At 36.7% G+C, this 14,093-nt stretch overlaps 1 protein-coding gene across 5 annotated transcripts in view; it reads left to right on the forward strand.

Annotated features, from left to right (window-relative positions):
• The window catches only part of psip1a (PC4 and SFRS1 interacting protein 1a), a 122,220-nt gene that overhangs the window by 56,471 nt on the left and 51,656 nt on the right, over positions 1-14,093 (forward strand). For all 5 annotated transcript variants that reach the window (XM_058789624.1, XM_058789631.1, XM_058789646.1 and 2 more), the window contains 3 exons: positions 3,948-4,010; positions 4,111-4,189; positions 4,288-4,381. In XM_058789624.1, coding sequence (XP_058645607.1) covers positions 3,948-4,010; positions 4,111-4,189; positions 4,288-4,381 — 236 coding nt within the window. The remainder of the gene's footprint in view (positions 1-3,947; positions 4,011-4,110; positions 4,190-4,287; positions 4,382-14,093) is intronic.

Consider the following 14,093-nt stretch of genomic DNA (forward strand, 5'->3'; position numbering starts at 1 on the left):
CTTCAATAGCACGTGCGAACATGGCGCCGCGCTGTATGTCACTTCAGCGCAGAAACTATACGATCATGCAATAATAGTGCAGTACCGATAAATCACATAACTGGTACTGCGTGTGTTAACTGGGAAGTATTTGCATGAACGTATGATATTCATTCTATTCGGGAGCAGTTTCCATGTTTCATTAACAGTTCTAGTATTGTATATTCACCATGGTAAAGGTAGTTTCCATAACCCAAAAATACCATGTTATTTTCTCTTTGTGTCATTTTGTGTATTTTTAAATGACTGTGGTGGTTCATACCAACTTAACTGTATTAACAAAAACTAGTTTGGGACTGCTATTTAATAGCCTTACCTTATAGGCTGTTTATTCAGTAGTCATATTCTTAACAGTCTTAACTTAATTTTTGTGAAATAAATTTGCTTTGTTTTTGTTTTTTAACAAATTATAGGCTATAGTAGGTCGCGGCTTGATGACCATGGGAAAACGTGGGTCCCAAGGCCAAACCAGTTGAGAACCACTGATCTTTAGATATTATTTTAGATATTATTTATAGTATGTTCACCAAATTTTGAGATCTCTTGTTAGAGAATATCAGAGGATATTTAAAAACTTATAATAACTAATAAACTAATAATTAATCTGAAGATAAAATAAACTAATATTTATTAACAATGGGTTTGATCTGATGAATATTCTTCATATACTGTAAGTGAGAACATAATTAACTGATTTATTTTTTTTCTTGATCATCACTTAATAATTGAATTCTCTTGGATTTTTTCACCATCAAAGGCTGATTGAAACCAAGTCTGTGGGCATCCTCTTAAACTAAAACTTTTTCTGATCATTTCAGATTGTTTGTCAAATTCCTTTTCAGTATTACAAATTCATCTTAATCTATATAGTTGGATTAGGGTTAAAGCTTATATCAGAGGTAATGGGTGATGACTATCGGCAGAGAGTAATGTATTTTTGTCTGTTGGCTTCTGAAAAAATGTATTTTTGACAATATTATTGGTTTTAGATATCAATAGATCTAAGTAAATGAATAGATAACATATTTGTTTTAACTGAAAATGTAATATAATATAGCTTGGAGTTTAAAAAATGTCACAAATTCATGTACAAACCCGATTCCAAAAAAGTTGGGACACAGTACAAATTGTGAATAAAAAAGGAATGCAATAATTTACAAATCTCATAAACTTATATTTTATTCACAATAGACTATAGATAACATATCAAATGTTGAAAGTGAGACATTTTGAAATGTCATGCCAAATATTGGCTCATTTTGGATTTCATGAGAGCTACACATTCCAAAAAAGTTGGGACAGGTAGCAATAAGAGGCCGTAAAAGTTAAATGTACATATAAGGAACAGCTGGAGGACCAATTTGCAACTTATTAGGTCAATTGGCAACATGATTGGGTATAAAAAGAGCCTCTCAGAGTGGCAGTGTCTCTCAGAAGTCAAGATGGGAAGAGGATCACCAATTCCCCCAATGCTGCGGCGAAAAATAGTGGAGCAATATCAGAAAGGAGTTTCTCAGAGAAAAATTGCAAAGAGTTTGAAGTTATCATCATCTACAGTGCATAATATCATCCAAAGATTCAGAGAATCTGGAACAATCTCTGTGCGTAAGGGTCAAGGCCGGAAAACCATACTGGATGCCCGTGATCTTCGGGCCCTTAGACGGCACTGCATCACATACAGGAATGCTACTGTAATGGAAATCACAACATGGGCTCAGGAATACTTCCAGAAAACATTGTCAGTGAACACAATCCACCGTGCCATTCGCCGTTGCCAGCTAAAACTCTATAGGTCAAAAAAGAAGCCATATCTAAACATGATCCAGAAGCGCAGGCGTTTTCTCTGGGCCAAGGCTCATTTAAAATGGACTGTGGCAAAGTGGAAAACTGTTCTGTGGTCAGACGAATCAAAATTTGAAGTTCTTTTTGGAAAACTGGGACGCCATGTCATCCGGACTAAAGAGATGACAACCCAAGTTGTCATCAGCGCTCAGTTCAGAAGTCTGCATCTCTGATGGTATGGGGTTGCATGAGTGCGTGTGGCATGGGCAGCTTACACATCTGGAAAGGCACCATCAATGCTGAAAGGTATATCCAAGTTCTAGAACAACATAAACGTCGTCTCCTTCAGGGAAGATCTTGCATTTTCCAACATGACAATGCCAGACCACATACTGCATCAATTACAACATCATGGCTGCGTAGAAGAAGGCTCCGGGTACTGAAATGGCCAGCCTGCAGTCCAGATCTTTCACCCATAGAAAACATTTGGCGCATCATAAAGAGGAAGATGCGACAAAGAAGACCTAAGACAGTTGAGCAACTAGAAGCCTGTATTAGACAAGAATGGGACAACATTCCTATTCCTAAACTTGAGCAACTTGTCTCCTCAGTCCCCAGATGTTTGCAGACTGTTATAAAAAGAAGAGGGGATGCCACACAGTGGTAAACATGGCCTTGTCCCAACTTTTTTGAGATGTGTTGATGCCATGAAATTTAAAATCAACTTATTTTTCCCTTAAAATGATACATTTTCTCAGTTTAAATTTGATATTTTATCTATGTTGTATTCTGAATAAAATATTGAATTTTGAAACTTATTCACAATTTGTACAGTGTCCCAACTTTTTTGGAATCAGGTTTGTAGTTCCTCTTCACTTCCTTTCCAAATGAGAAAACAATTATTAATATATCTTGCCCAGTACTTAATGTAAAAGGTTTATTATTATAAAGTACAATTTACCCATATACATATATATATATATATATATATATAATAAAAAACTAACAGATAAATAAAATTCAAACAGATTTGCATAACTTGGTGCTAAGGGGGTACCCATAGCAGTTCCTTGCAACTGAAGATGAGTAGTAATTAGTAATGAGTAAAGTAATTTTTAGTTCATACGAATTCAGTAAATTCTAAAATAAATTGAATGGGTCATGTCAAGTTCTGAGAAGTTTTTTTGAAAAAGTCCAGAGATTCTAAGCCGCCTTTTTGTGGAATAGAATTCATTATGATCATCTGATATTTGTAATTTTCTATATAATCACTGAGAAATAAAGAACTGTTACACTAATGAAGGTAGATAAATGAAATGTCTGTTGTTGATTTTTATCTCCTGCTTTATGTCCAAACCAATTTTTGTTATTCATGAACAATGAGAAACCATAAAAAACTTTCAATTTGCCATTTCATTCAAGTGCTCGGTTCACACTTGCGCATATCACCAGCTCATCAGTCTGCATTAGAACTGTTTCCTCAGTTCAGTGTTAAGCTGGAGGAACTGATGCATTAAATGAGTTTGCAAAAACCAGCATCATTTAATCATATACGATATTATATTGGATCTTTTCGAGTTGGAATGACTGTCAGGCATGTTTTGTTTGCATGTTATGATTTTTGATTGAGTAACTTGTAGATCTGTCCTGCTCAAGCTGCGAACAGGTGGTTCAGTCTGAATTGGTGAACTGGTTCAAAAAAGAATTGGTCTAAAATAATTATTTGTTTGCGAACCAGACATCACACTGAACCATTTGCCTGCAGCTATCGATTACATGTAGTAATGTTTTTTTGCACAGACTGATCGCTTCGCTTCATAAGATCGTCAGGAGCCAGGGGTATTAATTCCTTTTTTTAATCTAACAAACCAGTAGCCGCTAACATGCATTTTATGAATCACCAAGGACCATGGTTTCAGCTAAAAATCTTTTTTAGTGTTCTACTGAAAAAAAAAAGTCACCTACATCTTGGATGGCCTGAGGGGAGTAAATCAACAGCAAATTTTTATTTTTGTAAACTATCCTTTTAATATCATTAGAGTGACAATGTGGACTTTAATTTAGTATGATATGCCTTAAAAATGGGTCTTGTCATATATATTTTATAATTTTTTTGTGGTCCCCAGGACCTGTCACAGAAAGATACCACAAATGTCTCTGCCAAAGATAAAAGAGGAAGGAAGAGAAAGGTAATCACTCTGTGTGCACTTTGCTGGTGGTTCTTGTGATTAGGTTGCATTACCAATAACATAACTGCCATAAATTAAATATTTGATTTGGTTTTCACAGATTGAAGCTGAACGAGACTCTGATACAGAAAACTCAAGCCCCACTTCAAGTGCTCCTGGGTTAGATTTATTATCAGCAGGTGCAGATTGCCCTTTCAAACTCTGTAGATGTTTTCTTGTATTTAATGAAGCAACACATCTATAAATATGTATGTGGTGTGTCTTTTTTCTTATTTAGGTGGACCAGTTCCATTACTAAAGCGCAGAGGAAGGAAACCTAAAATGGAGAAATCACTGCTGCTGCAGCAACGAGCTTCAAAGGAGCCACTGAGGTTAGGTGATAATTTACAAATGTTTGTGTAAATAATATTACAGATGAATTATATTATAGATGCACCAGTGTAACTATAGGCTGGAGGAATGAAAAGGTAAGATTAGAAGGGATTGTTTATTAATAATTAATGAACCATAATAAGGTGCATTTATTGTGTTGCATACAATCAACAGCCATTCTGTCCCCTTGCAATAAGTAAATACCTACTTGAATGAAATGTGCAAAACAATCATATTGGATGCTTTTGATATGTGTTAGCTGTGCTTTTGATATGTGTTAGCTGTGCATTAGCAAGCTGATTCGATTTGATTAGTCAAACTGTTCTCGAATAACATGCGAACAAATTTGACAAAGGGCATGCCAAAGTGGACATGAGGCTATATCTCCACAATGCTGAAGCATATTGAAACCAAACTTGGTGTGTTATGACAACCATAACCTGATGTTACCTGCACAGTTTAGGTCAGAAGATATGAAAAATGGATCTGTTAGCTTATAACTTTTGAACGGATTGGCCAAAAACCACAAGACTAAGATCTTTAGACCAGTCCTGCCGGCCAAAGTTATGGGTTTCATATTGATAGATGAATGATTTACATTTAACACGTCAACAAATTTTGATGGCATGATGCTAAACTGCATCTGAGTCTGTATCTCTGCGAATCTTTGGCATATTGACATCAAATATTGTGTGTCAATACCCAGCAAGCAATTTTGCATTTAAAAGACATCTATCAGCCTTCCAAACACAGCCCTGATGTCTAGGCTAAAACAAGGCAAAATTTGGGCTGTCAGTGAAAATTTAATAGACGTCTAACCATAGCCCAAGAACAGACTCCCTTCAAACAAACAAATTAAATACAAAGCTTTTATTAAGAAAACAACATTTTTAACAACTTAGACAACTTAAGACGATACAAAAATGATACAAATATAAAACAATTAAATTAAATATTATAAATACAGTACACTTAAATATAAAGATTCTGATAAAAATATGGAAAATTTTAACAATTTAAGATAAAAAAATCTAGAAATGGAAAAAAATACAATTATTTCAAATAACTTAAGATATTTAAAAAATAATAAATCTAATACAAATCAAGAGTATGGTATCACACTTAACATTAAAACATTATGAGGGAGTCATTCTCTTTTTCTTGGATGCACACTAAAATCAAAAATGACATATATATTGTATATCACCATTCAGACTAAAAAAAAAAAAACAGATGCTCTCTGGTAAATGTTGTGTGTTGTATATATTTATTCGTCTAATGACCGAGAACAGTGCAGTCTTTACAAATGCATCCTTCTGCAGTGGACCACCCCCCTTCAAACCCTAAAATATAATACAGATTGATGTGGTTAACAATTGCGGACAAAGAATGACATTTTAAAATGACCAGTAAAGAAATAATTTTTTACATTTCTGATTTGCGTTGTAACTTATTGAGTATTGACACCACGATGTTTGATCAATGTGGCACGTTTTGTAGGCTTTACCTGTCCAACATCCCTCTGGCACTGAGGTTTCTTCCTTCAATTCTGCACAACTTTGACACCTGAATAACACATGTCAATGTCAGTACTTGTCAGGTTGTATTATATGCTTCAGTGTACAAGTGTTTACCAACCTTAAACACTGATGCCCATTGACCTGCAAGTTTCATCACTAACCCTATAAAACTCTTTATTTCAGCAGTTAAAGTCTTTCCCTAAAGTGCCCCTACAATCTGTCTCTGCCTCCAAAATTGTGTGGCACAACTGACTTCATAACAACACAGTGATAGCTGCTGTAACTAATAAGTAGCCCAGTACACAATTTAACCTCTAGTGTACATGAAATAAGAAATTCACCCCTACCGTTTTTCAGGCAAGTGATCAGCTAGAGACAAAAAAGCAGGCAAATCTGACCATGCCCCCCAGCACTTATTATTAAAAGTGTATATTTTAGCACATTAAAAGATATATCTTATATTGTAATAATACATACTATTGTCCTGTAAAAAAAAGCAGCATTTAATAATCATGAAAACAAAATATGCATTTTTTACCCAAGCAAGGTCTCTGAGAACCTGACACATTGCACTTCTGGAGAGTCCAGGAAGGTTGCAGTTCTGGAAAATGGTGGCGCTGGAGACTAAATGGTGCCTGATGGTTTCTTACATAATTCTTCACCTTAATTCTTAATTCTTTTGCAGTTAACGTGTCTTTTCTTCTCCACCTGTTTTTTCTGACCCTGCTGACCCAATGAGCATTTCGCTGCCCAATAGTCATGCCTTAACTTTGCTAATTCTATTATTTAATTAGTATTGCATCCTTCTCATGGGCATTTATTTATTTTTTTTACTTTTACTCTGAGTTCAATCTCTTTTTTTGGCTCATTTTATCTGTAAAAGAAAACCTGCCTAATAATTCAGCACACCTGAAATAAGGCGTTTTTGACTTTCAGCCTTCATGGACAATTATGTATAACTTAGAAATGATTAAATACAAAATTAATACTAGTTATTAAGATTGATGTGGTTTGGAATTGTTAAAATTTTCTTGGCAAAAAATATGACCATAATATCAACTTGCCTAATAATTCTGCACACAGTGTGTATATATATATATATATATATATATATATATATATATATATATATATATATATATATATATATATAAAACACACCGAGCAGTGGGCAGCCATTTTTGCTGCAGCATTGCTCAAGGGCACCTCAGTTATGGTACTGAGGGTGGAAGAGAGTGCAGTTCATTCACTCCCATACCTAATCATTAGGTCATGACTGCCCCCCAAACAAATAATAATAATAAAAAGTAACTAAGGACATTTTAAGATGATTTTAGTGACAAAGGCTGAAAAATCATAAATACAATCATCAGTAATATGATTTAATGGTGTCTGGCACACTTACCAAACTGATGTGGTGTGGTCAGTGTGAGGTGACATTACCCAGCAAGCAATAGCCGCCATTTCACCGTCTTGGTAAACTATAGACCCGATATAGTCCGGCTATGTGTAACCCACTTCTAGCCTAAATAACCTTGAATTTGCTTACATGTCGTTTTTGCAAAAAATAACTTGCGAAATGTGTGCTATTCCATCACGCAAGCAAAGTCAACAGTGATTACAAGGTGTTTAGTTTCATTTCTTTGACATGTTCAGTGAGTAGCCTGTATATAGCCACGATTTAGCTCGTAGTCAGACCGGCTGTTTGTAGCCCACTTATAGTCAGAGGCGGAGATATTTTGAATTTGGACTGCAATACCGAGTTCAACCGCTGGGTGTCAATCCTACATACAGCACCTTTAAATGTACTTGAGTAAAGTAAAAATACTTCACTACTGTCCGCCTCTGCTTATAGTCAAATCTGATCAATTGTAGTTTTTGGCCAGGCAGCGCATGAGATGGTTGATATCTCATCATGTTCGCAATGTCAGTAATATCTACAAGATGTAAGTGTCATTTCATGATATGGTCTGTAGCCATGACTAAGCTCTAAATTGGACAGGCTATTCCTGCTTCCTGACTAAAGAATAGAATAGCAGGATGGCAGGCACTAATTTCCTTATCGTTAGTTATCTGATCAGTCACATGATAATGACAACGTTATTCTCAGAGCAGCCAGCAGCGAAATACAAACCAAACATTTATTTCTTAATTATTGTTAACTTAGACAATTACTGTAACAGAACACTCCCCGTCTGGCGCGATTGAGTGCCACCACTAAATAACTGCTTTTTGACATGTTACTTTAGCTTGGATTCATGAGGAAGGAGTACGACAATCTCGGTTACTGGCCTAAGGAAGAGCTTGGTGCCATCTCGTTTAGGAATCCTTATTTCCACCTTGCGCACTTTTCCGTCTTTGCTTGGAAAGACCTGCGTAATGATTCCCAATGGCCATTCATTTCTTTTGGTTTGGCTTTAACTCTCTGGGGTCTGAGGGTGTTTTGGGGCACCGGAGAAGTTTTGACATGCCCTGACATTTGTGCTTTTTTCAGTTGCTTATAAACATTTTAATGGCTAAAGTCTAAGTCTGTATTCAGCACAAACTGGGCTACAATAGTATGTGAGCAGCATGTACGTACGTGATTGTGTTTTTGCTAAAAAATAACCCTCACTTAATAAGAATAACATGCTAAATTGTTGTGAAATACATGAAGACTGATTTTGTATAGGCTTTATGGACGGATAAGTTGAGAGTGACTCTTGAAGGACCAGCATCACATCCTCTTGTACCACTGTTTGAAGAATTTGTCTTCCAGAATCTGGCAGTAAATTTTAGGAGCTCATTTTAGTCAATCTCTGCAAGACAGACTTTTTAGGATAGGAGATGGAATAAAAATGAGCTCCTAAAACCTATTTTCTATGAGTTTGCGGATATGCTCTGCCCTGGCAGCTTTTAAAGCCTGGCTTTAGCTATTTGTCTATAGCTGGACAACCTGTTTTTCCATGCAATTCTAAAAACTTCCAAGTTAGTTTTTCTCCATTTGCGCTCAAGATTACGAGTTTCTTTTTTGAGAGAATGGGTATAACTATTGTACCATGGCACAGTACATTTTTCTCTAACCTTTTTCAATTTGATGGGGGCAACAGCTTTTTATATATTAGATGCCCATGTTGCTAGTCATTTCGTCTAATTCATGTGTATTTATGGGTACACAGAGCAGTTGAGATAAATCAAGCAGGTTATTTGTGAATCTGTCTTTAGTGGCTGGAACAATAGTTCTGCCTGGACGATAACGTGGAGTCATATAAGTTAATATCAGTAATACGCAGCATGCACGATACAAGGAAATGGTCAGTAACATCATCACTTTGAGGTACGATATCTATATCAGTAAGATCAGTTCCATGTGATATAATTAAATCTAGTGTATAATTAAAACGATGAGTGGGCCCGGTGACGTTTTTCTTGACTCCAAAAGAGTTTATCAGGCCAGTAAACGCAAGTCCTAAAGCATCATTTGTATGATCAACGTGAATGTTAAAATCGCAGACAATTAGTGCTTTATCAACATTAACCAATAGGTCTGAGAGGAAATCGGCAATTTCTTTTAGAAAATCTGTATATGGCCCTGGCGGTCTATACACAGTAGCCAGAGCAAGAGAGAGGAGATTTTTTTTGCATGTCTGACAGTGTAACATTGAGTAGAAGTATTTCGAATGAGTTAAACCTGTATCCTGTTTTCTGAGTAACATTGACAATATCACTATATATTGTTGCAACACCGCCACCACGACCAGTCTGATGGGGCTCATGCTTATAACAGTAGCTTGGTGGAGTAGACTAATTTAGAGCAATATAATCATTTGGTTTAAGCCAGGTTTCAGTCAAACAGTGTACATCAAAACCATTATCTGTGATCATTTAATTTACAATAACTGCTTTGTGTGTGAGTGATCTAATGTTTAGGAAATTGTTTGTTTATTTATTTTGCATTTTTCTGGTTTAATCACGATCAGATTTTTTCTAGATCCTGCATTAAATTTATATTTTGACCTCACTATTCGGGGAACAGACACAGTCTTTATAGATTGGACAATGCAAGTACTTCTATCATTTAAGTGGGTAGAACAAAAGTCATCATAGCAGTTATTTGAGAATTTGCTTAGCAGTCATATTGAGCGTAGCATCCAGGAGATGTTGTCCGGCAGGAGTTCCGCTCCAACTCTGCTGGGGTGCAGGCCATCAGCACGGAAAAGCCTAGGATGGTCCCAGAAAAGATTCCAATTATTAACAAAGAGCAGTTTCTGTTCTTTACACCATGACAAAATACCATTTGTTTAAAGCAAAAAGTCTAGAGAGTCACGTGACGTGCTCATGAACGTAGTCATACTTGAGTAGAGCTCCGTACGTCTGTCCCCTTTTTGCTGATTTTTTTTTTCGTTTTATTTTAAGTTTTACTCATTAATAATACTTTCCCTGATGAAATACAATCGGAAACAGCAGGAGTTGTCTCCGTTGGCTTCTCCGATTAAGAAGAAATCCAAGCCACCGGACATAAGCGATATGATGGACAAGATGGCGAACACTGTTACAGACTTTGAGGACATTGAGTTGACAGTGATGCGGAACGAGTTCGCTTCTCACATGTCAGTTGTTCAGTTGCTATGCTCTAAACTGGATCTTCTTACAGGAGAGATGAGAGAACAAAAGAAAGTTGTCGCAGATCACGATAGGTGAGTAGCCGCGCTCGAGCAACAGTTTGTGGACCAGGATGGCAATAGGCGCAGCAATTTGCGTATGGTTGGATTGCCTGAAGGTTCTGAAAAGGATGACCCTATGGGCTTTTTGAAAAGATCGCTACCGACGTAGCTCCCATCTCTGGCGGGCAAAGAGATTGAAGTGAAGCGAGCGCATCGCATGTACACAAGGCTCTCCTCAGATTGTGCTAAACCACGGGTTTTCATCTTTAAACTGTTGCAGTACATGGACAGGGAGCTCATTCTGCGGGCCGCCAGACTTCACGCCCCGGTGAAAACATCCGACGGAGCAACGCTGTCTTTCTTTCTAGATTTTTCTCCGGTCACCGCAAAAAGAAGTGCATTTGCGCCAATTAGGAAGGAAATGAGAGAAGCTGGCATGCATAATTTTGTTCTTTATCCTGCAACGCTGAAGGTCATTCTCAATCAAGGTGAACCTAAAATGCTATACTCCCCAAAAGAAGCAAGTTTTTCTCAGATCCCATTCATCCACCAACTCTCAGTGAACTTCAGCTGGACATTTGTTGTCTAGTCGGAGAAGAGATGCTCTAAATGGTTAGGTGACTGTGTCTTTCACTGTTCACTTTAATGTTCACTTCTTAATTCATAGTTACTAGAAGCTTTCATTGTGTATACAGTATCGCTTACTGATTATGATGTTATTTTATTTGTTTTAGTTGTATTATTTATCTCTCTCTCTTTCTTTTTTCTTTTTTTTTTTAAATAGAGATAGTCAATATGTGACTATGGGGCCAATGTTGTTGCTTCAGTAATGTGCAGGTTTTTGTTGACGCCATGGATCATATTAAGGGGTTCTGGAAAGGTTTCAAGGTTTGTTCTTGGTTTGATCTGCCATGGTTCATAGTTCATGGGAATGTGTTTATGTTTTTTGAATAGTAACGGGAGGGGTGGGGGTGGGGGGTGTTTTAATGGTAGGCTCAACTGGTTTTATTTTCAAACTTGTATTTTGTCTTATTATGCAGTAATTCTGTTTGATACCTATGACTGACCTTAATATTCTGAGTTGTAATATTAATGGCCTAAATGGCCCTCACAAACATACAGGTTTTCTGGATTTTTTGCGAAGAAGAAAGATTGATATAGTGTTAGTTCAAGAATCCCATTTGAAAGAGGAGGATATACACAGATGTAATAATAAGTTTTATGAAGTGGTATCTCATTCATCTTCGGATACTAAAACCAAGGGTGTCCTAATATTGGTGCGGAGGACTTTAAATATTACTATTTTAGATAAAGGTTGTGATACAGACGGTAGAATAACACATATAAAAACAATAGTGGAGAATAGGAATATTGTATTTCTTTCAGTTTATGCCCCTTGTACTCCTGACCCTACTTTTTTCTCTCTTGAAATTTTCGGATTGTGAAATTGTATTGGGTGCAGATACGAATTCTGTAATGTTGCATATCCTAGATAAATCTGGACCAAAGGAATCACACTCTCAAGCTTTTTGTTCTGACAAACTTCGGCAATGTGTAACCTCATCCTCATTGGTGGATAGTTGGCGTTTATTACATCCTTCTGCTAAGTCTTTCACTTTATTTTCTGCTACTCATAAATCCTATTCGTGAATTGACTATATTTAAATTTCTACTTCTTTATCTTCAGCTGTTCGTGATGCCGATATCTGTTCCTTATCTCTGTTGGATCATCTCGTGCCACTAGATGGCGATTTAACCCTAAATTGTTACAGGATGAAAACTTTTGCAGTCAATTCAGAAATAAATTTTCTGAGTTTTTTTAAATTAACCATGGTTCAGTGGATGATCCTCGGAACACTTTGGAATGCAGTTAAAGGATTTATAAGGAATAACTCGATTTCATATGCCTCTTTCCTTCAGAAAAACCGACACAAAAAGATAGTTGAACTGGAATCACAGCTACAGAATCTGACTAGAGATAATCAACGTTGTTTCTCAGACAATACACTCAGTAAAATCATGGCGGTTAGGTCCGAACTCAATTCATTACTGAGATCCAGGGCAGAATTCCTGATTCAAATTATTATTTGTTGAATTTATTTGACCATTTTGGATCTCTCTCTGGGTTGACTCTCTGGTGAGTCATGTTTACTTCCCCTCAATTCTAAAATTGATTCCATGTCCCTTCCTATATCTATTCCATTGGTTCAAAACTTTAAGTACATGGGGGTAGATGTTTTTCTTTCCCTGCATGAAATCGTCTCAAAAAACCATAATAGTATTCTAGCCAAAGTATTCTCAGATTTGGAAAATTGGTCTCATCTTCCTACTTCTTTTCAGGCTCGTATATCGGTGATTAAAATGAATGTCCTCCCACATATTAATTTCTTTTCTTCCATGATTCCCCTCACTCCACCGATTGGCTACTGGAACAAACTAGATGCTTGTGTTTCATGGTATATATGGGATGGGAAACGTACTCGTATTAAACAGACTACCTTACAACGATGTAGATTACATGGAGGTCTTTCTTTCCCTAATTTTAGACTGTATGCTCAAGCCTTTTCCCTCCGCCCTTTATCAGTTTGATCCTGACACTTCTGTGTCTTGGAGAGCAATTGAGGAATCTATTGTTTATCCGTATAAATTGAAGCATCTTGTTTTTTCGGGGGTTCCGCTTAGGCAGTGTAAATCTCGGTTTGGTCCCATTGTAACCCACCTCCTCTCCACATGGAGGGATGTTGAAAGACGTTCACAACTAGTTACAATATGGCATAGGCATTCGCCTATTTTCCACAATAATAATCTTTTGTCAGTCAGTACTCCATTTCATTGTCTGCAATGGACTCATAATAAAGTAAACACTTCCAGAATCTGAAAACTCAATATAATCTGCCAGGCAACTCCTTTTTTATGTATTTGCGCATTAGATCGGCCCTACGGGCATATGGGGTGCCTTGGAACTTTCAACTGCCTGTTCACCCTTTGCGCAAACTAATCCTTCCTTCTGAGGAATCTCCCTCCTCTGCTTCAGTCATTTATTTCTTTCTTCTTGAGCATTCATACAAACCTTTATCTATTATAACTGTTTGGGCTAAGGATCTTAATGAGGATGTACAAGTTTTATTTTCAGATCAGGTATGTTTAAATTGCCTTCTAAAAACCCTAATCACCAAATGATTCATTGGAAATTGCTGCATAGGGTTTACTTGACTCCAATGAAACATTTTTATATGAATCGGTCGTCTTCTCCTAAGTGTAATCTCTGTTCCCAAGGAGTTTTAGGCATGTTTTTGCATTTTTTTGGGAGTGCCCCTCTCTCTCACCTTTTTGGACCTTTTCATGATTGACTTTTGGGACTTCCCCTTGTCCGTCCAACAAATATGTTTATTGTTAGCTGCTCTCACAGCAGCAAAAAAATTGCTAGTCAACCGTTGTAATCCTCCTCACACAATGGACAGACGAACCTGGACTGTGTATATGTTGGACATTATCTCAATGGAACTCTCAATTTCTCGTATACATGGATCTAATGTGAAAACTGTAAA

The sequence above is a fragment of the Onychostoma macrolepis genome, chromosome 01 (genome assembly GCF_012432095.1).
Source record: "Onychostoma macrolepis isolate SWU-2019 chromosome 01, ASM1243209v1, whole genome shotgun sequence".
Lineage (NCBI taxonomy): Eukaryota > Metazoa > Chordata > Actinopteri > Cypriniformes > Cyprinidae > Onychostoma > Onychostoma macrolepis.